This window comes from Pleurodeles waltl, chromosome 12 (genome assembly GCF_031143425.1).
Source record: "Pleurodeles waltl isolate 20211129_DDA chromosome 12, aPleWal1.hap1.20221129, whole genome shotgun sequence".
Lineage (NCBI taxonomy): Eukaryota > Metazoa > Chordata > Amphibia > Caudata > Salamandridae > Pleurodeles > Pleurodeles waltl.
This window is the reverse complement of record NC_090451.1, coordinates 588,722,786-588,747,645: the sequence shown is the minus strand read 5'-3', so window position 1 is coordinate 588,747,645 and position 24,860 is coordinate 588,722,786. Positions and strand designations below refer to the sequence as shown.

Here is a 24,860-nt window from a genome sequence, read left to right as displayed (position 1 = left end):
TAAAAAAACACAGCCAGGTGGCAACCCTAGCTGTCTTCCACATCTCCCACATCTCCTAACACCCCCCCACACCCCCCTCCTTTTGCGACCGTGCTCAGTGTAGCTCTTTCACTCATGCGCTTCTCTCTCATCCCCCTCTATGTTGCGGCTGTCCTTGTGTGCTTTTCCCCCACATTGATTTGTTATTGTGCGATTATTCCACTCTTCCCCGTTGAGCCCCATTTCTCCACCTGTTGTCTTCTTATATGTAGTATTTATTTATGTTTTTCAGCGACCCATAGACAGCACTTCTACGAGTCTGGCCACCTTAAAAGCGCTTCTGCGCTTCTTCTATTCTTTTTTTTTACTGATCCGTTTCAGATCACTAAATAAAAAGAGCGCGCCTAATAGCGCGTGTGCACACCTACAAAATGGTGGGACAGCGTCATTGTATTTTTTTGCTAACCTTTCGCCATGCTGCGCAGCATTTTACCGATACTGTACAGCATGCCATGGCTAAAAGGAATTGGCAGAGCCAATAATTACCAAAGGCGAAACCTCTTGGTTTTGCCAATACTTGTTTCTCCCGCCCCTCTTTTCATGCCACACCCTGCTTTCATAGAAGCCGCACCTTTTTGAGAGAGGAACTTTGAACTTCCAGTTAGTAGCCTTGGCAAAACAAACGCCCGCAGGTTAGTCTGTATTCACCACATGAGGCCGGCTGTTTTGCCTCGAGTGTCGGTCTGGATGAACTTGCAATCTCTTTTTGCGTGGGATGAGGTGCGGACGGTCAACCGAGAGGAGGATTAGGAGGGCCCAACGGACAGGGCAGTCATAGGCTGAAATATGGAGGCTTCTGGTGGTGCTCAGCGAGGAGCTCCGGGAGCGCCCTGTGACAGTCGAGGTACGTACCCTTTGTCATACTGACTGAAGTATTTGCATCCTTCTGGGGAGTGACAGGTCTTTAAAAAGTGGTCCACCAATTGTGTGTTTTGGTGAGTTAGAAGTAGGGATTTGTGTGTTAGATAAAGTGAACGTCAGGTGTAAATGGCAGAGATTGCAGCTATGGCGTCTCAACTATACGAAAGGTACAAACAGCACTTGGGCTGGAATCCCAAAGCGCTGCATTTATGTGGCTGGTTTGAGGGTAGTTCAATTTACAGGTGTCCAGTGACTGTGCAAATAACACTCACCTAACAAGTTATAAAAAATCCAACACTTTAAAAATGACCCCGAAATTTTAGCATGCATTTTTCTGCAGCTAAATATCAAAATTTCACCTTGAAGTTATCTCTTGCATTTACTTAATTGCACAGTCCTTCCGGAGACCTTCTTTCCTGGGCTTCTAAATGAGAGGTGTGTCAGAGTAGGTTGGGGTGACCACCTGGCATTGAGGCAAATTCCCCACAGGACTGTAAAAAATTCAGGACAAAGGGTCAAAATTCAGGACAAAAATTCAGGATGAAGGGTCAAAATTCAGGACAAAAATTCAGGATGAAGGGTCAAAATTCTGGACAAAAATTTAAGAACAAATGTCAGTTTTACAGACATACCCAAGAGTGGCCATGCCTCACTGTAATTGGTGCATTTATTCACTCTTTTTTAACTTAACACTATTTATTCACTGTGGTCTTTTTGTGATTGCCACCTGGTATGCTACAGTCAGGTGTCACATTACGTCCTTGTTCAGTAGTAAATTAATGCCCTTCAGCACTGTCAAGGCCATCACCCCCTACCCAAATCTATCCAATGTTTCTTACAGAGAAAGTAACAACAACATTTTGATGATGTTTCTGAACATTTTAAAACCCCTGACAAACAGTTTGGTAAACATTAAGGTAATTAACCTTATGCTAGTTTAAAAAAAATGAATAAAAACATTTGGCTCACCCCAACTGCACATGCTATGAGGCAGGGCAGATGGTGTGGGTGACAGTCTCACACCTAATGTTAGGTACCCACAACTTGTCTGTAGTCTCACAGCACTAGAGTGTATGTCTGGGACTCTACATTTATCTGAGAACTGGAAGCCCGGACTACCAAACAAAGCTCATAGAAATCAAGATCAAATGGGAGGTTGTTGCTAAGAACCGGATAAGTAAGGAAGAGAAGAACATGGTTGGACAATTCTTAAAATCAGACAAGATGGGTCCACCAAGACTATCAGAATGTATTGGGTACCTGGGGAGTTGTCTCTGCAGACAGGAGAGAAACAGAAGAGGCACTGTAAAGTGGTTGAACAAGCAGCACCCACCCACCCACCTTGGCAAACTCTTCTGGTGCAGTGGTCCGCTGTTCGTGCTTGTGAAGGGTGAGCAGGGGCCAGACCCCTTGCAAGGTTGTGCAAGCCAATTGCCCGCTTCTTCTATGTCTTAAAATGGTTTCTAAATTGAGCAAAAACCAAACTAGTGATCTTGGTTATCCCCAAGTGTCAAGTACATATAGAATCTTAAAAATATTTGGGATGTAAATTGCACAAACAAAATGTAAACATTTTAAAACGTAATTGGTGTTTCTTTAACATATGGCACTGCTTTCCCCTTCAAATACAATTAGACCTCAGATTGAACTTGGAACCAGTTACATTTCTAAACCTAGTGATTAATATCTACCACTCTCCTACTGATTTGCAGGATGGAAATCTTAGCATAGCGTCACAGTCCTGAGCCCAGTTTGCTTTTTGGTCCTCTCTTTAGCTTTCTGTAGTGGGCCACATGGCTCTAGTGAAGATGGTGTGTTACACAGATGATAAGATTATTTTGCAAAACTTCCCCTGCTGGTCATTCTTTCCTTCTTCAGACATGCCACACATCTGATTTGGTCACTGGGGTGCCGTCAGGTAGCTCTTTCCATTCTAAAGCTACCCGTGACTGCGGGTGGATTAGGCATTCTGGACTTAGAACACTATTATTAAGCTGTACAGGTCCAGTGGGTGGCTCACTGGCTCACTGGCTTTCTACCCACCCCACTCCATAAGATGGGATTTATCCGTAAAGACTTTTAAGGAGGGCTTACTGCACTGCTCATTGTTTCCTACTGACCATTCTACAGATCACAATCTAGGGTTATCATGCACAGCTTTCTCTTGCCTTGCTATTACTTGTAAACTCACTGACACGAAGAAACCCTGTGCTCCTGAACTACCTTTGCTAAGCCTTCCCACTCGCACAGCTGTGCTCAGAGCAACTCCGTCAGTTGCATGCTGCAGGTGTCTTAAAATTGGGGGATTTGTTTCTGGATGACAAGCTTCTAAATATCCGAACCCTTGTGGCAGACTACCATCTTCACCCCGGTCAACTCCTTACTTACAACCACCTTAGGCAATTATTAAATCCTCTATTTCATGTCTACCACCTAGCACTAACCCTACACCAGGTGTGCCAGAAGCTCTACACCATAAGGACTGGTGGGAAACTGATAGAATGGGTGTACAGACCTTTCCTGCAACATTGAGACCAATAAAGGTCTTCTCGTCATACTACCTGGGTGATTGGGGTGGCCAAACCTCTGCAAGAGACGGACTGGGCTAAAATACAGGACTTTCCCCACAAAGTATCCCACGGCTGTCACTTTAGTTACATTCATAGAACTTCCTTGGGAATTAATTCCGTCCGTTGCTTGCCATTGGCTTTATGGTTTCTAACTCGCATTTCATTGCTTTCAAATTACTGGCTGTTGGACCTGGCTTTTTGACAGGGTCATCCCCAAACGTTTTGCCTCCTTCCTCCTATTTTTTCTGACCTGTTGTTGTTGGCTTTTGAACTCTGGGCACTTTACCACTGCTAACCAGTGCTAAAGTGCATATGCTCTCTGTGTAAATTGTACTGTTGATTGGTTTATCCATGATTGGCTATTTAATTTACTTATAAGTCCCTAATAGAGTGCACTATATGTGCCTAGGGCCTGTAGATTAAATGCTACTAGTGGGCCTGCAGCACTGGTTGTGCCACCCACTTCTGTAGCCCCTTAACCTTGTCTCAGGCCTGCCATTGCAAGGTCTGTGTGTGCAGTTTCACTGCCACTTCGACTTGGCATTTAAAAGTACTTGCCAAGCCTAGAACTCCCCTTTTTCTACATATAAGTCACCCCTAATGTGTGCCCTAGGTAACCCCTAGAGCAGGGTGCCGTGTGGGTAAAAGGCAGGACATGTACCTGTGTAGTTATATGTCCTGGTAGTGTAAAACTCCTAAATTCGTTTTTACACTACTGTGAGGCCTGCTCCCTTCATAGGTTAACATTGGGGCTGCCCTCATATGCTGTTGAAGTGGCAGCTGCTGATCTGAAAGGAGCAGGAAGGTCATATTTAGTATGGCCAGAATGGTAATACAAAATCCTGCTGACTGGTGAAGTCAGATTTAATATTACTATTCTAGAAATGCCACTTTTAGAAAGTGAGCATTTCTTTGCACTTAAATCTTTCTGTGCCCTTCAATCCACATCTGGCTAGGTTTAGTTGACAGCTCCTTGTGCATTCACTCAGACACACCCCAAACACAGGGTACTCAGCCTCACTTGCATACATCTGCATTTTGAATGGGTCTTCCTAGGCTGGGAGGGTGGAGGGCCTGCCCTCACACAAAGGACTGCCACACCCCCTACTGGGACCCTGGCAGACAGGATTGAACTGTAAGGGAACCCAGTGCATTTCTTAGACACTCTTTGAAGTCACCCCCACTTCAAAGGCACAACTTAGTATAAAACAGGGCCTCTGCCCTACCTCATCAGACACTTGCTGGAGAAGAAACCTGAACTAGAAACTACATCCTGCCAAGAAGAACTGCCTGGCTGCTCAAAGGACTCACCTGTCTGCTTTTCTACAAAGGACTGCTGCCTTGCTGTTGGCCTGCTGCCTTGCTGAACTCTTGCCTGGCGGCTCAAAGGACTCACCTGTCTGCTTTTCTACAAAGGACTGCTGCCTTACTGTTGGCCTGCTGCCTTGCTGAATTCTTGTCTGCCTGTAAAAGTGCTCTCCAAGGGCTTGGATAGAGCTTTGCTCCGGTTCCCTGAAGTCTCAGGACCAAAAAGACTTCTCTTTTTCACTTGGACGCTTCGTGCGCCTAACTTTTTGATGCACAGCTTGTTCCGTAGCGAGAAAAACGCCACACACCGATGCTGAGGGACGCGACGCCTTCGGGACGACCGGAACTTCGATGCACGGCCTCGCAAGGACAACGCCGCCTGACTTCCAGAGGAGAAATCAACGCGACGCCTGCCCCCGCGGAAACGACGCGCAGCCCGAAAACAAGCAGGAGAATCCACGCACAGACCCGGGACATCTGGTAATCCCCGCGACCCAGAGAAAGAGACTGCCCGCGCGCCGGATAACGACGCACAACTTCCCCGCGTGAAAAATAACGCCGCAAGTCCGTGTGTGCTGGGGAGAAATCGACGCACACACTATTTTTCCACATATCTCTTCTCTGCGGCCCTTTGCGGAGATTTTCCACTCCAAACCAGGTACTTTGTGCTTGAAAGAGACTTGCTTTTTAAAGACTTAAGACACTTTATATCACTTTTCAGTGATATCTTTACAAATTCATATTGCATCGTTGATCGTTTTGACCTGCAAATACCCAGATAAATATTATATATTTTTCTAAACACTGTGTGGTGTATTTTTGTGGTGTTATATTATGGTATTGTATGATTTATTGCACAAATGCTTTACACATTGCCTTCTAAGCTAAACCTGACTACTCGTGCCAAGCTACCAGAGGGTGGGCACAGGCTGATTTTGGATTGTGTGTGACTTACCCTGACTAGAGTGAGGGTTCTTGCTTGGACAGAGGATAACCTGACTGCCAACCAAAAACCCAATTTCTAACACTGGCTTTATTTTTTTTAGGCTATGCAGCTTGAGTTTGTACCTTTCCCTGCCCAAACTTTACTTACAGTATCCTTCTGAGTGCTCCCTTTCTTTAAACAGGTCTGTAAATCTTGTTCTTATCTCATCACATGTGCTGTGCATTCAAAGAATAAGGTCAAATGTCAGGCTCTGTCTTTGGTGGAAACTTAGTGTTTACTTTTCTTTCTCTGACTTTAAAGTGAGAAGATTTATGCAACAATCTTGACGGATACTGGGGTTAGGAAAGAGTTTTTTCTTTCACATGACAACATTTAATTAAACTTCAGAACATATCAGAATTAGGAGTACAAATGAAGCACATTTTAGAAAATTCTGAACTGTTTTGGAAACAAACCTTTATATGATTAAAACAAATCATTCCATTAGGTGATGCAATTTCCATTTCCACACGTCATCGTCTGTGCACTGTATAGTTTTAGTTGAAAAACTGTATGTCTGTGCAGTGTAATGTTAATTTCAATCAAACATATGTTGTCTGTAATAGCAGTGTGTTACCACAGCATGCATACTCCACTCCACTCTACTCTGCATCACTCCACTTTACACACTCCATGCCACTGCACTGTGGGACACTGCACTCTTCTCCACTCCACTCATTGCCATTGCACTCTATGATACTTCACACTAAGGCTCTCTACTCTACTCTGTACCACTTTACTCTATGCCAATGCACTTTACGCCTCTCTACACCACTGCGCTGTGCACTTCTGCACACTATACCACTCCAGTCTAGGCAACACCAATCTAGTCTGCGCAACTCCACTCTATGCCACTCTGCAACCCTGCATTTTATGCCACTGCACTCTGTGCTAATAGACTCTATGCTAGTGCACTTTACGCTGTAAACACTCAACTCTATGCCCTGCACTCTACACCAATACACTGTACGTCACTCTAATCTACTCTACACCACTTTACTCTATGCCATCACAGTCTATGCCACTATATACAACTCCACTCTACCCTGCACCTCTCCACTCTACTGTGAAACAATCTATTCTACGTCACTGCACTCTAGAACACTCTGCCCGACTGCACTCAAAAACCACTGCACTCTACGCCAATGCATTCTAAACAACCGCACTATACGCCACTGCACTCTGACACTCTGCACAAGCCACCACTGTATTTTACACCACTCTACTCTGTACTACTGCATTCTGCACCAATAAACTATATTCCACTGCACTCTGTACCACTCTACTCTGAATAACTCCACTCTTCGTCACTGCACTTTATAGCACTATAGTCTGCTCTGCACCACACTACACTACACTACACCACTGCATCCAATGCCACTCGAATCTGCTCTCAGGGATGTGGAATTCCTATTGCCCGGGACATCTTGTTTGGGGTCAAGGGCAACAAGTTTTTATGTTTACTTTGTCCTTGGGACAAGTAGGCCCAACCCTCTGCAGCACAAACCCTTTGGCTGCCTGTTTACAGGGAGTGGAACTCTCTGCAGTTGAGGTAATGTGTTTCCAAAAGGTAATGCTGTTCGAACTTGTATTTATGGTTCATTATTTGAAAGCCTTCATTATTAGGGTGAGTGCTGTAAATAAATGTTTTAAGGTCACACTTCACTACTGACTTTGGTTCCAGTACAAAAAAAAAAAACGTGTATACACATGTTTGAAAAGTTTAGGCTATGAGGCTAAGTATAATGCTCCCGGAATGCTCTCTGATTAGATGCAAATGAGGTGTCATTTAGTAAAATGTGTTGGTGCATGCTAGTATTTCCCAAAAATATTTCTAATGGAAAATCAGTGTAACCATTTTCAACACGATTATGGGAAGCATGAAAATAAACAAACACTGACAAAGCCAACTGATCTGGCATATTTTTATAAGTCTTTTAGTTTCATCAATGCGTGTCTTGTTTTGACATGGCTTTTGTAACACTTTATTGTTGTGGGAGCTATCAGGCCCTCAACACTGTAACAAACACTGGCAAAAAAAAAACCCAAAAAGCTTTTGAACTCTAAAAGCACATGTTGCCACCAGTGGCATAACAAAGGCCCTGCAGCCGCCCTCCAGGGGGCCCCTTCAGCACAACACCTGGCGTGAGTGAGTCTGGAGGGGGGGCTCCTCCATGTTCTTTGCAAAGGGGCACCCTCCAGTTTCGTTACGTCACTGATTGCCACTGTAGTTCCTGACACTGAACAAAACTACTTTGTGTGCCAATATGCTCCTTGTGGAAGAGCAGAATGCGATTGCTCACAGTAAAGCCAGCGGAAAGAGAGAGAAATAGAAGTTTAATAAAAACAAAATGTCTTTGTTAACACCAGACCTAATTAGGGGCCAAGACCCACATATAGGTAGCTTTTTGCATGTTGCAAACAGCGACTTTCACTGTTTGCGGCGTGCAAAAAGCACATTACGCAAACCTGGTTACCGAATCGCAAAACGGGTTTGCGACTCGCAATTAGGAAGGGGTGTTCCCTTCCTAATTGCGACTCGCAGTGCAATGTAAGATTGTTTTGTGACCGCGGGCGCAAACCAATCGCAGTTTGCACCCATTTCAAATGGGTGCTAACACTTTCGCTAAAGGGAAGGGGTCCATGGGACCCCTTCCTGTGAGAAAGTAGCCTCTTTCTAGCCTTGTTACCCCCACTTTTGGCCTGTTTGTGAGTGTATGTCAGGGTGTTTTCACTGTCTCACTGGTACCCTGCTAGCCAGGGCCCAGTGCTCATAGTGAAAACCCTATGTTTTCAGTATGTTTGTTATGTGTCACTGGTACCCTGCTAGTCAGGACCCCAGTGCTCATAAGTTTGTGGCCTATATGTATGTGTTCCCTGTGTAGTGCCTAACTGTCTCACTGAGGCTCTGCTAACCAGAACCTCAGTGGTTATGCTCTCTCATTTCTTTCAAATTGTCACTAACAGGCTAGTGACCAATTTACATTGGCTTACTGGAACACCCTTATAATTCCCTAGTATATGGTACTGAGGTACCCAGGGTATTGGGGTTTTAGGAGATCCCTATGGGCTGCAGCATTTCTTTTGCCACCCATAGGGAACTCTGACAAATACTACACAGGCCTGCCACTGCAGCCTGAGTGAAATAACATCCACGTTATTTCACAGCTATTTTACACTGCACTTAAGTAACTTATAAGTCACCTATATGTCTAACCTTTACCTGGTAAAGGTTGGGTGCTAAGTTACTTAGTGTGTGGGCACCCTGGCACTAGCCAAGGTGCCCCCACATTGTTCAGGGCCAATTCCCCGGACTTTGTGAGTGCGGGGACACCATTACACGCGTGCACTACATATAGGTCACTACCTATATGTAGCTTCACAATGGTAACTCCGAATATGGCCATGTAACATTTCTATGATCATGGAATTGCCCCCTCTATACCATCCTGGCATAGTTAGCACAGACCCTGGTACTGCCAAACTGCCCTTCCTGGGGTTTCACTGCAGCTGCTGCTGCTGCCAGCCCCTCAGACAGGCAGCTGCCCTCCTGGGGTCCAGCCAGGCCTGGCCCAGGATGGCAGAACAAAGGACTTCCTCTGAGAGAGGGTGTTACACCCTCTCCCTTTGGAAAATGGTGTGAAGGCAGGGGAGGAGTAGCCTCCCCCAGCCTCTGGAAATGCTTTCTTGGGCACAGATGTGCCCAATTCTGCATAAGCCAGTCTACACCGGTTCAGGGGACCCCTTAGCCCTGCTCTGGCGCGAAACTGGACAAAGGAAAGGGGAGTGACCACTCCCCTGACCTGCACCTCCCCTGGGAGGTGTCCAGAGCTCCTCCAGTGTGCTCCAGACCTCTGCCATCTTGGAAACAGAGGTGCTGCTGGCACACTGGACTGCTCTGAGTGGCCAGTGCCACAGGTGACGTCAGAGACTCCTTCTGATAGGCTCCTTCAGGTGTTGCTAGCCTATCCTCTCTCCTAGGTAGCCAAACCCTCTTTTCTGGCTATTTAGGGTCTCTGTCTCTGGGGAAACTTCAGATAACGAATGCAAGAGCTCATCAGAGTTCCTCTGCATCTCTCTCTTCACCTTCTGCCAAGGAATCGACTGCTGACCGCGCTGGAAGCCTGCAAAACTGCAACATAGTAGCAAAGACGACTACTGAAACTCTGTAACGCTGATCCTGCCGCCTTCTCGACTGTTTTCCTGGTGGTGCATGCTGTGGGGGTAGTCTGCCTCCTCTCTGCACTAGAAGCTCCGAAGAAATCTCCCGGGGGTCGACGGAATCTTCCCCCTGCAACCGCAGGCACCAAAAAGCTGCATTACTGGTCCCTTGGGTCTCCTCTCAGCACGACGAGCGAGGCCCCTCGAATCCAGCAACTCTGTCCAAGTGGCCCCCACAGTCCAGTGACTCTTCAGTCCAAGTTTGGTGGAAGTAAGTCCTTGCCTCACCTCGCTAGACTGCATTGCTGGGAACCGCGACTTTTGCAGCTACTCCGGCCTCCGTGCACTTCCGGCGGAAATCCTTTGTGCACAGTCCAGCCTGGGTCCACGGCACTCTAACCTGCATTGCACGACCTCCTAAGTTGTTCTCCGGCGACGTGGGACTTCTTTGTGCGACTTCGGGTGAGCACCGTTTCATGCATCCTCGTAGTGCCTGTTTCTGGCACTTCTCTGGGTGCTACCTGCTGCTAAGAGGGCTCCTTGTCTTGCTCGACGTCCCCTCTACTTCCTGGTCCAATTTGCGACCTCCTGGTCCCTCCTGGGCCACAGCAGCATCCAAAAACGCTAACCGCACGATTTGCAGCTAGCAAGGCTTGTTGGCGTTTTTCGGCGGGAAAACATTTCTGCACAACTCTACAAGGCGAGAGGGATCCGTCCTCCAAAGGGGAAGTCTCTAGCCCTTTGCGTTCCTGCAGAAACTGCAGCTTCTTCTGTCCAGTAGAAGCTTCTTTGCACCCGCAGCTGGCATTTCCTGGGCATCTGCCCATCTCCGACTTGCTTGTGACTTTTGGACTTGGTCCCCTTGTTCCACAGGTACCCCAGATTGGAAATCCAGCGTTGTTGCATTGTTGGTTTGTGTCTTTCCTGCATTATTCCTCTAACACGACTTCTTTGTCCTTAGGGGAACTTTAGTGCACTTTGCACTCACTTTTCAGGGTCTTGGGGAGGGTTATTTTTCTAACTCTCACTATTTTCTAATAGTCCCAGCGACCCTCTACAAGGTCACATAGGTTTGGGGTCCATTCGTGGTTCGCATTCCACTTTTGGAGTATATGGTTTGTGTTGCCCCTATCCCTATGTTTCCCCATTGCATCCTATTGTAACTATACATTGTTTCCACTGTTTTCTAAGACTATACTGCATATTTTTGCTATTGTGTATATATATCTTGTGTATATTTCCTATCCTCTCACTGAGGGTACACTCTAAGATACTTTGGCATATTGTCATAAAAATAAAGTACCTTTATTTTTAGTATAACTGTGTATTGTGTTTTCTTATGATATTGTGCAAGTGACACTTGTGGTACTGTAGTAGCTTCACACGTCTCCTAGTTCAGCCTAAGCTGCTCTGCTAAGCTACCATTATCTATCAGCCTAAGCTGCTTGACACCCTATACACTAATAAGGGATAACTGGGCCTGGTGCAAGGTGCAAGTACCCCTTGGTACTCACTACAAGCCAGACAAGCCTCCTACATTGGTTGTGCAGTGGTGGGATAAGTGCTTTGAGACTACTTACCACTCTTGTCATTGTACTTTTCATAAGAGAAAAATATACAAAACAAGTTCAGTGTATATACACATTGCCAAAATGTTTTGCATTTCCTCTTTTCACTCTTTTCTAAGTGCTGAAAAGTACTTCTAAACTTTCTAAAAAGTTCTAAAAAGTTTAAAAAGTTTTTTCTGTCTTTCTAAAAGTTCTGAAAACTTTTTTCTCTTTTTCTATCACTTTAACTCTCTCTAAAAATGTCTGGCACAGGCCAAAATGTTCACCTGTCTAAGATTGCATATGATCACCTTAGCTGGAAAGGAGCAAGGAGTCTCTGCATAGAGAGAGGTTTGAGTGTAGGGAAGAATCCTTCCTTGGAATTGTTACTTAACATGCTTAGAGAACAAGATAAGGCTAAAAGTGCCCCATCTGTTGAAAAAGTAGCTAATGGTTCCCAATCTGATCCAGGGACTCCCCCAGGTAAAGGTTCAGGAAAGAAACTTCTTAGCCTTCCCATTACAAGACAGTCTAGCATAGTTGGTACTGAGGTGGAGTCACATCATACAGATGATGTGCTCTCACATTACACTGTCAGCCAAGCTGTTAGGGTGCCCTCTGTAAGGGACAGGTCTCCTTCTGTCCATTCTCACCATACTTCTGTTTCAAGACATGTCCCTCCCACCCACCCTGATGACAGATTGTTAGAAAGGGAGCTCAATAGATTGAGAGTGGAACAAACCAGACTGAAGCTCAAGAAGCAACAGCTGGATTTGGATAGACAGACTTTAGAAGTAGAGAAGGAGAGACAGAAACTGGGTTTAGAAACCCATGGTGGCAGCAGCAGTATTCCCCATAGTCATCCTGCAAAAGAGCATAATTCCAGGAATCTGCACAAGATAGTTCCCCCTTATAAGGAGGGGGATGACATTAACAAGTGGTTTGCTGCACTTGAGAGGGCCTGTGCTGTACAGGATGTCCCTCAAAGGCAGTGGGCTGCTATCCTATGGCTATCATTTAGTGGAAAAGGTAGGGATAGGCTCCTTACTGTGAAAGAAAATGAAGCTAATGATTACAAAGTTCTTAAGAATGCACTCCTGGATGGTTATGGCTTAACCACTGAACAATACAGGATAAAGTTCAGAGAGACCAAAAAGGAGTCTTCACAAGACTGGGTTGATTTCATTGACCATTCAGTGAAGGCCTTGGAGGGGTGGTTACATGGCAGTAAAGTTACTGATTATGACAGCCTGTATAACTTGATCCTGAGAGAGCATATTCTTAATAATTGTGTGTCTGATTTGTTGCACCAGTACTTGGTGGACTCTGATCTGACCTCTCCCCAAGAATTGGGAAAGAAGGCAGACAAATGGGTCAGAACAAGGGTGAACAGAAAAGTTCATACAGGGGGTGACAAAGAGAACAATAAGAAGAAAGATGGTGACAAATCTCAAGATAAGCATGGGGACAAGGGTAAAACCAAAGATCCCACTTCAAATCTTAAACACTCTTCAGGGGGTGGGGATAAAACAAATTCTTCCTCTTCTTCTCAACCTACACAATTTAAAAAGCCTTTGTGCTTTGTGTGTAAAAATAGAGGCCATAGGCCAGGGGATAAGTCCTGTCCAGGTAAACCCCCTGAGCCTACCACCACTAATACATCAAGCTCTAGTGCCCCTAGCAGTAGTGGTACTAGTGGTGGGACTGCTGGCAACAGTCAAGTTAAGGGTGTAGTTGGGTTCACTTATGGATCCATAGTAGAAACTGGGGTAGTCAGTCCCAAGACAGTTTCTGTCACACCTAGTGGCATTGGCCTTGCCACACTGGCTGCTTGTCCCCTTACAATGGATAAGTACAGGCAGACAGTTTCAATAAATGGTGTTGAGGCCTTGGCCTACAGGGACACAGGTGCCAGTATCACTTTGGTGACTGAAAACCTAGTGCATCCTGAACAACACATCATTGGACAACAGTATAAGATTATTGATGTCCATAACTCCACTAAGTTTCTTCCCTTAGCTATAATTCAGTTTAGTTGGGGTGGAGTTACTGGCCCTAAGCAGGTGGTGGTATCACCTAGCTTACCTGTAGACTGTCTCTTAGGTAATGACCTAGAGGCCTCAGGTTGGGCTGATGTAGAGTTTTATGCCCATGCAGCCATGCTGGGCATCCCAGAGGAATTGTTCCCTCTCATTTCTACTGAAATGAAAAAGCAAAGGAGAGAAGGCCTGAAAACTCAGGATCCCTCTCCTACAACAGGTAAAAAGGGTATCACAGTATCCCCTAACCACCCTACCATTCAGGATACCATTCCTGTGGTGGGAGAAACCTCTCCTGGGGTGGCACCTGTTCCAAGGGAATCATCAGTTGGCAAAACTGTACTCCCTGAGGTGGAAGTACCTCTCTGTGGGATAACTAACATTGGTGAGAAAAAGAGCACCATTTTAGTTAACATGGAGCATCCCTCCAACCCTCCCAGAGAAACTTTAGTGCAGAAACTCTGCACTGCCTCACAACACTTAGGACAGCATCCTTGCCCTAGTGTGGAGCTCATAGGACAGCATCCCTGCCCTGCTCCAACCCAAGGGAAACAGCATCCCTGTTCTCTCTTCCAGCCATATGGACAAAGTTTTTGCCCAGCTATGGCTTTTCTGAGACAGCATCCCTGTCTGGCATTTCCATCACTACAAATAGGTTCAGTGGACAATTCCCACTGCTCTAAACTAAAACTTACTGATAGAAACTCTGAAAATACATCTTCACATTGTTGCTTAGCTAAAAAACTTCAAACAGGGTGGTTTACATCCCCACAGGGAAGTAACCATATAGTGGATGATAAAGGGAGTAACCAGTCTATTGCAGAGCTACTCTCTACTTATCACCACTTAGACAATAAAGTCTCAACTGGCCAAGGTTAGCCTTATTGTCCTTCGTTTGGGGGGGGGGGGGGTTGTGTGAGAAAGTAGCCTCTTTCTAGCCTTGTTACCCCCACTTTTGGCCTGTTTGTGAGTGTATGTCAGGGTGTTTTCACTGTCTCACTGGTACCCTGCTAGCCAGGGCCCAGTGCTCATAGTGAAAACCCTATGTTTTCAGTATGTTTGTTATGTGTCACTGGGACCCTGCTAGTCAGGACCCCAGTGCTCATAAGTTTGTGGCCTATATGTATGTGTTCCCTGTGTAGTGCCTAACTGTCTCACTGAGGCTCTGCTAACCAGAACCTCAGTGGTTATGCTCTCTCCTTTCTTTCAAATTGTCACTAACAGGCTAGTGACCAATTTTACCAATAAGTGTTCCTTACTGGAACACCCTTATAATTCCCTAGTATATGGTACTGAGGTACCCAGGGTATTGGGGGTTCCAGGAGATCCCTATGGGCTGCAGCATTTCTTTTGCCACCCATAGGGAGCTCTGACAATTCTTACACAGGCCTGCCACTGCAGCCTGAGTGAAATAACATCCACGTTATTTCACAGCCATTTTACACTGCACTTAAGTAACTTATAAGTCACCTATATGTCTAACCTTTACCTGGTAAAGGTTGGGTGCTAAGTTACTTAGTGTGTGGGCACCCTGGCACTAGCCAAGGTGCCCCACATTGTTCAGGGCCAATTCCCCGGACTTTGTGAGTGCGGGGACACCATTACACGCGTGCACTACATATAGGTCACTACCTATATGTAGCTTCACAATGGTAACTCCGAATATGGCCATGTGACATGTCTATGATCATGGAATTGCCCCCTCTATACCATCCTGGCATAGTTGGCACAATCCCATGATCCCAGTGGTCTGTAGCACAGACCCTGGTACTGCCAAACTGCCCTTCCTGGGGTTTCACTGCAGCTGCTGCTGCTGCCAACCCCTCAGACAGGCAGCTGCCCTCCTGGGGTCCAGCCAGGCCTGGCCCAGGATGGCAGAACAAAGGACTTCCTCTGAGAGAGGGTGTTCCACCCTCTCCCTTTGGAAAATGGTGTGAAGGCAGGGGAGGAGTAGCCTACCCCAGCCTCTGGAAATGCTTTCTTGGGCACAGATGTGCCCAATTCTGCATAAGCCAGTCTACACCGGTTCAGGGGACCCCTTAGCCCTGCTCTGGCGCGAAACTGGACAAAGGAAAGGGGAGTGACCACTCCCCTGACCTGCACCTCCCCTGGGAGGTGTCCAGAGCTCCTCCAGTGTGCTCCAGACCTCTGCCATCTTGGAAACAGAGGTGCTGCTGGCACACTGGACTGCTCTGAGTGGCCAGTGCCACCAGGTGACATCAGAGACTCCTTCTGATAGGCTCCTTCAGGTGTTGCTAGCCTATCCTCTCTCCTAGGTAGCCAAACCCTCTTTTCTGGCTATTTAGGGTCTCTGTCTCTGGGGAAACTTCAAATAACGAATGCAAGAGCTCATCCGAGTTCCTCTGCATCTCTCTCTTCACCTTCTGCCAAGGAATCGACTGCTGACCACGCTGGAAGCCTGCAAAACTGCAACATAGTAGCAAAGACGACTACTGCAACTCTGTAACGCTGATCCTGCCGCCTTCTCGACTGTTTTCCTGGTGGTGCATGCTGTGGGGGTAGTCTGCCTCCTCTCTGCACTAGAAGCTCCGAAGAAATCTCCCGTGGGTCGACGGAATCTTCCCCCTGGAACCGCAGGCACCAAAAAGCTGCATTACCGGTCCCTTGGGTCTCCTCTCAGCACGACGAGCGAGGTCCCTCGAATCCAGCAACTCTGTTCAAGTGGCCCCCACAGTCCAGTGACTCTTCAGTCCAAGTTTGGTGGAGGTAAGTCCTTGCCTCACCTCGCTAGACTGCATTGCTGGGAACCGCGACTTTTGCAGCTACTCCGGCCTCCGTGCACTTCCGGCGGAAATCCTTTGTGCACAGTCCAGCCTGGGTCCACGGCACTCTAACCTGCATTGCACGACCTCCTAAGTTGTTCTCCGGCGACGTGGGACTTCTTTGTGCGACTTCGGGTGAGCACCGTTTCACGCATCCTTGTAGTGCCTGTTTCTGGCACTTTTCCGGGTGCTACCTGCTGCTAAGAGGGCTCCTTGTCTTGCTTGACGTCCCCTCTACCTCCTGGTCCAATTTGCGACCTCCTGGTCCCTCCTGGGCCACAGAGCATCCAAAAACGCTAACCGCACGATTTGCAGCTAGCAAGGCTTGTTGGCGTTCTTTCGGCAGAAAAACACTTCTGCACGACTCTACAAGGCGAGAGGGATCCGTCCTCCAAAGGGGAAGTCTCTAGCCCTTTGCGTTCTTGCAGAAACCGCAGCTTCTTCTGTCCAGTAGAAGCTTCTTTGCACCCGCAGCTGGCATTTCCTGGGCATCTGCCCATCTCCGACTTGCTTGTGACTTTTGGACTTGGTCCCCTTGTTCCACAGGTACCCCAGATTGGAAATCCAGCGTTGTTGCATTGTTGGTTTGTGTCTTTCCTGCATTATTCCTCTAACACAACTTCTTTGTCCTTAGGGGAACTTTAGTGCACTTTGCACTCACTTTTCAGGGTCTTGGGGAGGGTTATTTTTCTAACTCTCACTATTTTCTAATAGTCCCAGCGACCCTCTACAAGGTCACATAGGTTTGGGGTCCATTTGTGGTTCGCATTCCACTTTTGGAGTATATGGTTTGTGTTGCCCCTATCCCTATGTTTCCCCATTGCATCCTATTGTAACTATACATTGTTTGCACTGTTTTCTAAGACTATACTGCATATTTTTGCTATTGTGTGTATATATCTTGTGTATATTTCCTATCCTCTCACTGAGGGTACACTCTAAGATACTTTGGCATATTGTCATAAAAATAAAGTACCTTTATTTTTAGTATAACTGTGTATTGTGTTTTCTTATGATATTGTGCGAGTGACACTTGTGGTACTGTAGTAGCTTCACACGTCTCCTAGTTCAGCCTAAGCTGCTCTGCTAAGCTACCGTTATCTATCAGCCTAAGCTGCTAGACACCCTATACACTAATAAGGGATAACTGGGCCTGGTGCAAGGTGCAAGTACCCCTTGGTACTCACTACAAGCCAGTCCAGCCTCCTACACTTCCCCATTGTGAATGTCACTGTAATTATTTTTGCGGACCACTGCCTGCTCTGAAAAAATGAAACGAAAACGTTTAATTTTTCGTTTTTGTAATGCATCTCCTTTTTCCTTTAAGGAAAACGGACTGCATTACAAAAAAAAAAAAGCTGCTTTATTGAAAAGCAGTCACAGACATGGTGGTCTGCTGTCTCCAGCAGGCCACCATCCCTGTGAGGGCCGCCATTCGCAAGGGGGTCGCAAATTGTGACCCACCTTATGATTATTCATGAGGTGGGCATTTGCGAAGCCCTTGGGAATCACAGATGGTGTCAGGGACACTATCCTACATTCGGATTTGTGACTTGCAAATTGCGAGTCGCTCTGACTCGTAATTTGCGGGTCGCAAATCTGAACCTACCAACATGTGGCCCCAAATTCTTAAAGAAAGTCACAAAAGTGCACCCATGGTATATGTCGTACCCCTATAAAATATTTGTGAACTGTATTTTAGCATGGGTAAATACGATGTGTAGATTTGCTCATGTGAAAATCTATTGAGCATTTGCAAGTTCATTTTCCCTCCAGCCACTTTCTTCCCAACCCTGGAAGAAGTTCTAATTCTGCCATTTTCAGGAGTAAATGTCCAACCTTTCTTATTATGGGAAAATATTAGAGAGAAGCTGGTGAAAATCTTTAAAACATGCAGGTTAGTAGGTTTGCAGACTCAAAGGCATTCCAGCCCTGGAACTATTGCTTACTGCTTCCTCCAGCCCCAGTATGCAGATCTGCAGAAAAGTGGCAAAATAAGGAAATTGCTACAGTAGGGATTGAAACTGCAAGTATTCAAGCCCTACTAAGGTAGTAGCCCTGGCATAATCAGAGAGGCTATTATCAGAGCTCTTACATAATGAGATTGCTGCCATAATTTGTTGCCACACTACATGGCACCAAAGGGACAAGTAGATCTTTTTACAGGACAAGTAGATTTGAGAAAGAACCTGTCCCCTGGACAAGTAGATATTTTAATAAATTCCACACCCCTGGCTCTGCACTGTATGCCTACGCACCACTCTACCCTACTGCACTCTCTGCCACTCTATTGTATACCATTCTACTCCACTGCACTCTATGCCACTGTACTCTGCCCCATGCCACTCTATGCCACTACACTCTATGCCAATACACTCTAAACAACTGCACTCTACGCCACTGCCCTTTACTATGCACAACTGTACTCTACACCACTGCTCTCTGTACCACTCTATGCCACTGCACTGACACTCTACTTTGTAACACTGCAGTCTATACCACTGCACACTACAGCACTATACCCTGCACCACTCTACACTACTCCACTCTATGCCATTGAACTCAATGGCATCCACGTCTACTCTGCAGTCTATGCCACTGTGCCACTCTACACTACTGCACTCTCTGCCACTCTATTGTATGCCACTCTACTCCACTGCACTCTATGCCATTCTACTCTGCCTCAAGCCATTCTATGCCACCGAACTCTAAGCCAGTGCATTCTAAACTGCACTGTACACCACTGCCCTTTACCCTGCACCACTGTACTCTACGCCACTGCACTCTGCCCCACTGCACTGACACTCTACTTTGCAACATTGCACTCTCCACCACTGTACTCTACACCACTCTACTCTGTTCTACTGCACTCTATGCCACTGCACTCTACAGCACTATACTCTACACCACTCTACACTACTCCACTCTGCCATGTGAGTCTACTCTGCACTCTATGCAACTGCACTCTATGCCACTCCACGCCACTCCACTCTACAGCACTATATTCTAAACCACTCTACACTACTCCACTCTGCCACCTGAGTCTACTCTGCACTCAATGCCACTGCAGTACTCTACATTACTGCACTCTGCTGTATGCCACTCTACTCCACTCTATGCCTCTACTCTGTCCCATGCTACTCTATGCCACTGCACTGTACGCTAATGCACTGTAAACTGCACTTTACACCACTGCCCTCTACTCTGCACCACTGTACTCTATGCCACTGCACCACTCTAACCACTGCACTGACACTAACCCTGCAATGTTGCACTCTTGGCCACTGTACTCTATGCCACTGCACTATACACAACTGCACTCTACAGCAATATACTCTACTTTGCACTGCACCTCTATACATTACTCCACTCTGCACCACCCTACTGCACTCTCTGCCACTCTATTGTATGCCACTCTTCTCCACTCTAAGCCACTCTACTCTGCCCCACTGCACTCTAAACCACTGCACTCTATGCCAATGCACGGTAAACAACTACACTGTACCCCACTGCACTCTACTCTGCACCACTGTGCTCTATGCCACTCTACTCCACTTTACACCACTATGCCACTAACTTTTAGCCATGCTGAACAGCAGCCACTTTGGTGTATAATATGGCTAAAACACATGGGCAAAACCAATAACTCTTGCATAGGCGAGACATATTGGCTTTGCCAGTGTTTCTTAGTACTGAGGTTTCTGGAGGTGATTGTGTAAGTCCTTACCTTAAACATGCATTACCCACATCATCATATAGGCTGCTACAAAATTCGAAAATACATTTCGGTTAAATAAAAAAAAAGTCCTTCTAAAATACAGATTTGAATAATATACCTAGTACTAACATTTTTTTATAATAGTCCAATAAAACCACACACTCCACAACTCACCTTAGAATACCCTTATAGCACCTCTCTAAAATAAAATGTCTTTGTCATCAGAAAGCTTCAATAGACTCCTTTGATTAAAGTCAATGCAGGTTTCCAAGCCCCTTTTACATTTGCAGATTTACCAGTTGCACACAGTTGCATTTCTTTAGGGAAGGAGACTCCTGGCAAGAATGCCTTTTCCTATCTGTCTGCCCCTCCCTCAGAGCACAGGAGACTCTCTGCCTTTCAATCCAGCTGGGAAAACTGATCTGCCCTAATTACATTTGGGGGGTTATTCTAACTTTGGAGGAGTGTTAATCCGTCCCAAAAGTGACGGTAAAGTGACGGATATACCACCAGCCGTATTACGAGTTCCATAGGATATAATGGACTCGTAATACGGCTGGTGGTAAATCCGTCACTTTTCCATCACTTTTGGGACGGATTAACACCTCCTCCAAAGTTAGAATAACCCCCTTAGTCTTTTAGGTGAAAGGCTAAAATTATAGACAAATGCTTTCCGTGAAGCCTTTTGTCACGGACAACGGACGGAAGGGCTAAATTACGGGCAGTCCGTGAAAATTACGGACGGTGGTCACCGCAGAGTAGACGGAAGAGAACAGGGTGGAAGAGAGTAAGATGGGAGAAAGGAAGAATGTGCGTTTGAGGGAGAGAATGGTAATAGAAGAAGGTGCAAAGAGAAATGAAGGTAAAACAAGGAAGACAGGAAAATAATTTAAAACTGAGGAGGTAAATGTAAAAGAGAAAAAAGAAGAGAAGGTATATGAGCGAGGGGGATTTTCATTGAGAGGGACCTAAAATTGAAAGATAAAGGGCAATGGAGTGGGTGAAAATAAGTAACATTAAAGGTGGATTATAAAGCCTTGCCTAGACACACCTGTAGTCACCTCACCACACTTGTGTATTAAAATAATAAGCAAATAAAAACATATGCATACATAGATATGCTGTGGGTCTGCCCTCTTTATGCATTAATCAGTTTAGGTTTTATTCACATTTCTCTTCTGCCCACTAGAATGAACAACATGGATTTGTCAGTGATCCAGCGGTCGAAGTGGGCACGGATCTGAGGAGTGCGAAGACCCCATACTTTTTTACTTCAAGAAAAACAATTCCCCTACTTTTTATGAAAAGTCAGTTGTCCCAGGACGCTTAATTCCGACAGATGAAACGTTTCAAAAGGAGTGTAAGGCAGGGAGACTCCCGTGCTGTGAAACTCAGAGGAGCTGGCAACTAAATAAGCCTTCTTGCCCTAATGCCTGCTTGCCTGAAATATATGTAAATGTGTACAACTGGATAATCTGCAGTTGTATAAGGCGCTTGGAAGCAGATAGCAGCTTTAATAGGTGGAATCACTTTAAGCTTCTTGATAACAGATTTATTTTCTTTGAATGGTATTGCAAGGGAGCTACCAGTTGAGCTGTGAAGTGTGTGCTTTCAAAGGCGGTTGCATACCTTTACCACGCAAACTTCCACCATGCTTATGCCTCACGACACATGCCTTTACAACAAAAAAATTATGTTTTTTACAGGTATCAACCATATATATATATATATATATATATATATATATATATATATACATATATATATATATATATATATATATATACATATATATATATATATATATATATATATGTGTGTATGTATATATGTATATATATAAATAATTATTTTCCTCTCTTTATTATACGGAAAAGATATGAACCGCACTCAAAGGTCACTGTGCTTGTATGTATTTATTCAAGGATTGCTCGTTCTGGCAGTAAAAAAAGGCTTTATGCATTCCGGTCTCACCAATATTTTTCACTGGGTATAGTTAGGACCATTTTCCATAGAAAAAGCATTTTCTGACTTGCCTATACCTTTGACACCGTCTGACGAATCTTCACAAAATTTTCCCCAAAAAAGTGTTCAGGTGGTTCTTGTTGCGCACAAGAAGTTTCGGGGTGATCCGTCAAGCGGGGGCCAAGAAAAAAGGGGGGGGACAAAAAAAGTGCATTTTCCATATTTATTCCCTTAGGAGTTTTGTACACGACTACGGCCCGAACCACTGAACTGAATTCAATCAAATTTGGCATAAAGGTAGCTGTTTGTACACAGATTACACTTTCAGTTATTTGGTGTAAATCATTTCACTAGTTTTTGAGACATTAAAGGAAAATAAATTGGATACCTAGGGCAGCAGATCCTGCTCGACGACTTCACGAATAATAAGAACTCACGCATGGAGCTGCAGAGCTCTGATTGATTGCCAACACCTCAAACCAGGTGGTGTTGGCAGCCACCTTGGGATGATTTGGCTTCAGCTGAGTCCAAGCAAAAACATGAAAAAGGGACCAAGGTAGGGGTACCTTGATCCCTTAGCTATGATGTGGGGTCCCAGACAGACCACCCGGGGCAAAAAAACATTAAATATTTTGCTGCAAAAAATAAAAACAAGCATGGTCTCCCGCACTTGTTAGTTCTGAAATCCCAGGTGGACTAAGTCCCGGGGAGGGAGGGTTGGGTCACTGCCATTTTTAATGTGTGGGCTTCCCGGCCCCCTAGCAGACCCAGAAACTGCCACCTCCTCAAGGCTCAAAAGATTGTGTGTGGGGGCCTGCATTTTGCCCCAGGGGGACGGTTCCCAGGGTGCGAGGGCCCGCACACATTAGCTCCACAGGGAGATGGTTGTCCCCAAGGCTTATTGAAGCCCCATGTGCCCCCCTCCTACATTAACACCAAATGCTCCCAGGACCTGGCCCACCTGGAGGTAAATAAAAAAAAAAATGTGGGAGACTGGATTTTTCTTTTTTAAAAGGTCTCTGGAAAAATCTGTGTAGTCTTCCCTCACCCCTTTTCCTTCTTTTGTCTTTTTTTTTCTGGGAATGGGCTGGAGCCAAGTCGTCAGATGGCTGCCAGCACTTCCTTGTTGAAATGTTGGCAACCAAACCGATATCAGCACAGGGACAGATGGATTACAGAAGATCCGCGTCACTATAAAGCTATATTTTTTGGCCTTAAATTACTCCACACCAAACCATAAAAAGCGTGATCTGTAGAACAGAATCTAACTTTGTGCCAAACTTGGTGTAATTCCGTTCAGTGGTTTGGGCTGTAGGTGTGTCTAATGGTCCTATGGAAAAAAGAATGGGGAAAACATGTTTTGCGACCCCCCCTTTTTCTTGGCCCCTGCTTGACAGATCACCTCAAAACTTTCAAGACAGAAGCTCAAGTTAGCAAAGTATACGTTTTAAAAATGTTGTGAAGACTCACCAAGAGGCTCCAAAGTTATTGGCAAAACAAAAAAACTATCTTCCTCTGGAAACTAGTTCCTAACTATAAGTACCCAGTGGCGACCGCCACTAGATAATATATATATACATCTTCAGTTGAAAAGCCAAAGGTTACAGTGATGTTATAGTTAGGTTGTGGATTTATTCTCACAAAACCAGAGGAATTAAGGAATTATAGTTAGTCATTTCAAGTAACTATAATCCGTAGCCTAAGGTAACTATAACTCGCTCCCCGCCATGCAGAGTTTTTTATTCAATAATTTTACTGTTAATGTTTCATTGATATTTTTATTGATGTTATGAAAGTTGTCATGAGTGCTGTAATATCTGGGGTAGTTAACACTGCACAGTGAAGGCAGACGTTATTGTTACCTTAGGCTGTGAGTTATAGTTACTTGAAATAACTATAACTGCTGAATTTCTCTGGTGTTGTGCGAGTAAATTCAAAACCGAACTATAACGTCCCTGTAACTTTAGTTTTTTTTAAGTGAATTTCTATGTTGTTTTTTTTAACACGAAGTAATTTTCATTAATGTATATTATTCCAACCACTGCTGTGCACAGCCTTTGACTGTGTGCGGCTGGGGTTGGCTGCCGGGCCAGTCTCTCTGGGTGTGAAGATAGGTGTGAGAGGGTATCTCTGGGTGTGAGAGTTGCGAGAGTTTGCGAGAGTTTGTCTGGGTGTGAGAGGGTCTATGTGGGTGTGTGAGTGTCTGATTGTGCTGCAGTAGATAAAAGATGCATTTACCTCCATACCTCTATTCAGTGGGGGAGGGGGCCACGCAGCCCCCACCATGGGCCAATCTTGGCCCCGGGGACCCCATCCGCTGGACCTTGGCATTTCATTAAATGGAGGAGGGGGGCCGCATGGGCCCCTCCCCAGCCAATCTCAGCCACAGGGACCCCATCTGGGGGGCCAGCCTTCACTAAATGGAGGGGAGAAACACAGCCCCCTTCCCTGGGCTAATCTCAGCCCCGGGGATCCCATCCCCCAGGGCACAGCTATCTCTGCTGGGTGCCCTATAGGGCACCCAGTGTGCAATGGGACTGTGGGTGAAGCTTCAAGACCCTAGTGTCCCAGCCAACTCCCCATCTCCTGCAGGAGTTGGCACTACTTTTGCACACAGTGTCCTGTCTGCTAAAGCAATTGTTTCCTCTGTTTCCCTGCCCGCATCTTTTTAGGGAGGGGAACAGAGGAAACCTCGGCTTCCAGCGGGCAAGAGCACTTTGACAGTTTTCGTCAGCTGGAAGCAGAGTTTGCTCTGACTTGGTGGGACCTATCAAAGCTCCCGCCAAGTCAGAGCAAAGAGCTATGTCCTGGGTATGGGCACCCCGGGACATAGCAGGAGCTGGCCCTGGGGATGGCAGTTCCCAGGTCTATTTCTGGCTCCACA

The 24,860-nt window shown here is 45.8% G+C and overlaps 1 protein-coding gene across 2 annotated transcripts in view; it reads left to right on the top strand.

Annotated features, from left to right (window-relative positions):
- The first annotated feature begins 662 nt into the window (after positions 1-662).
- Positions 663-24,860, top strand: part of LOC138268268 (NACHT, LRR and PYD domains-containing protein 3-like) — a 735,713-nt gene continuing 711,515 nt past the window's right edge. For both annotated transcript variants that reach the window (XM_069217756.1, XM_069217755.1), the window contains exon 1: positions 663-883. In XM_069217756.1, the coding sequence (XP_069073857.1) occupies positions 826-883 (58 nt within the window). In that variant the 5' untranslated portion in view covers positions 663-825. The remainder of the gene's footprint in view (positions 884-24,860) is intronic.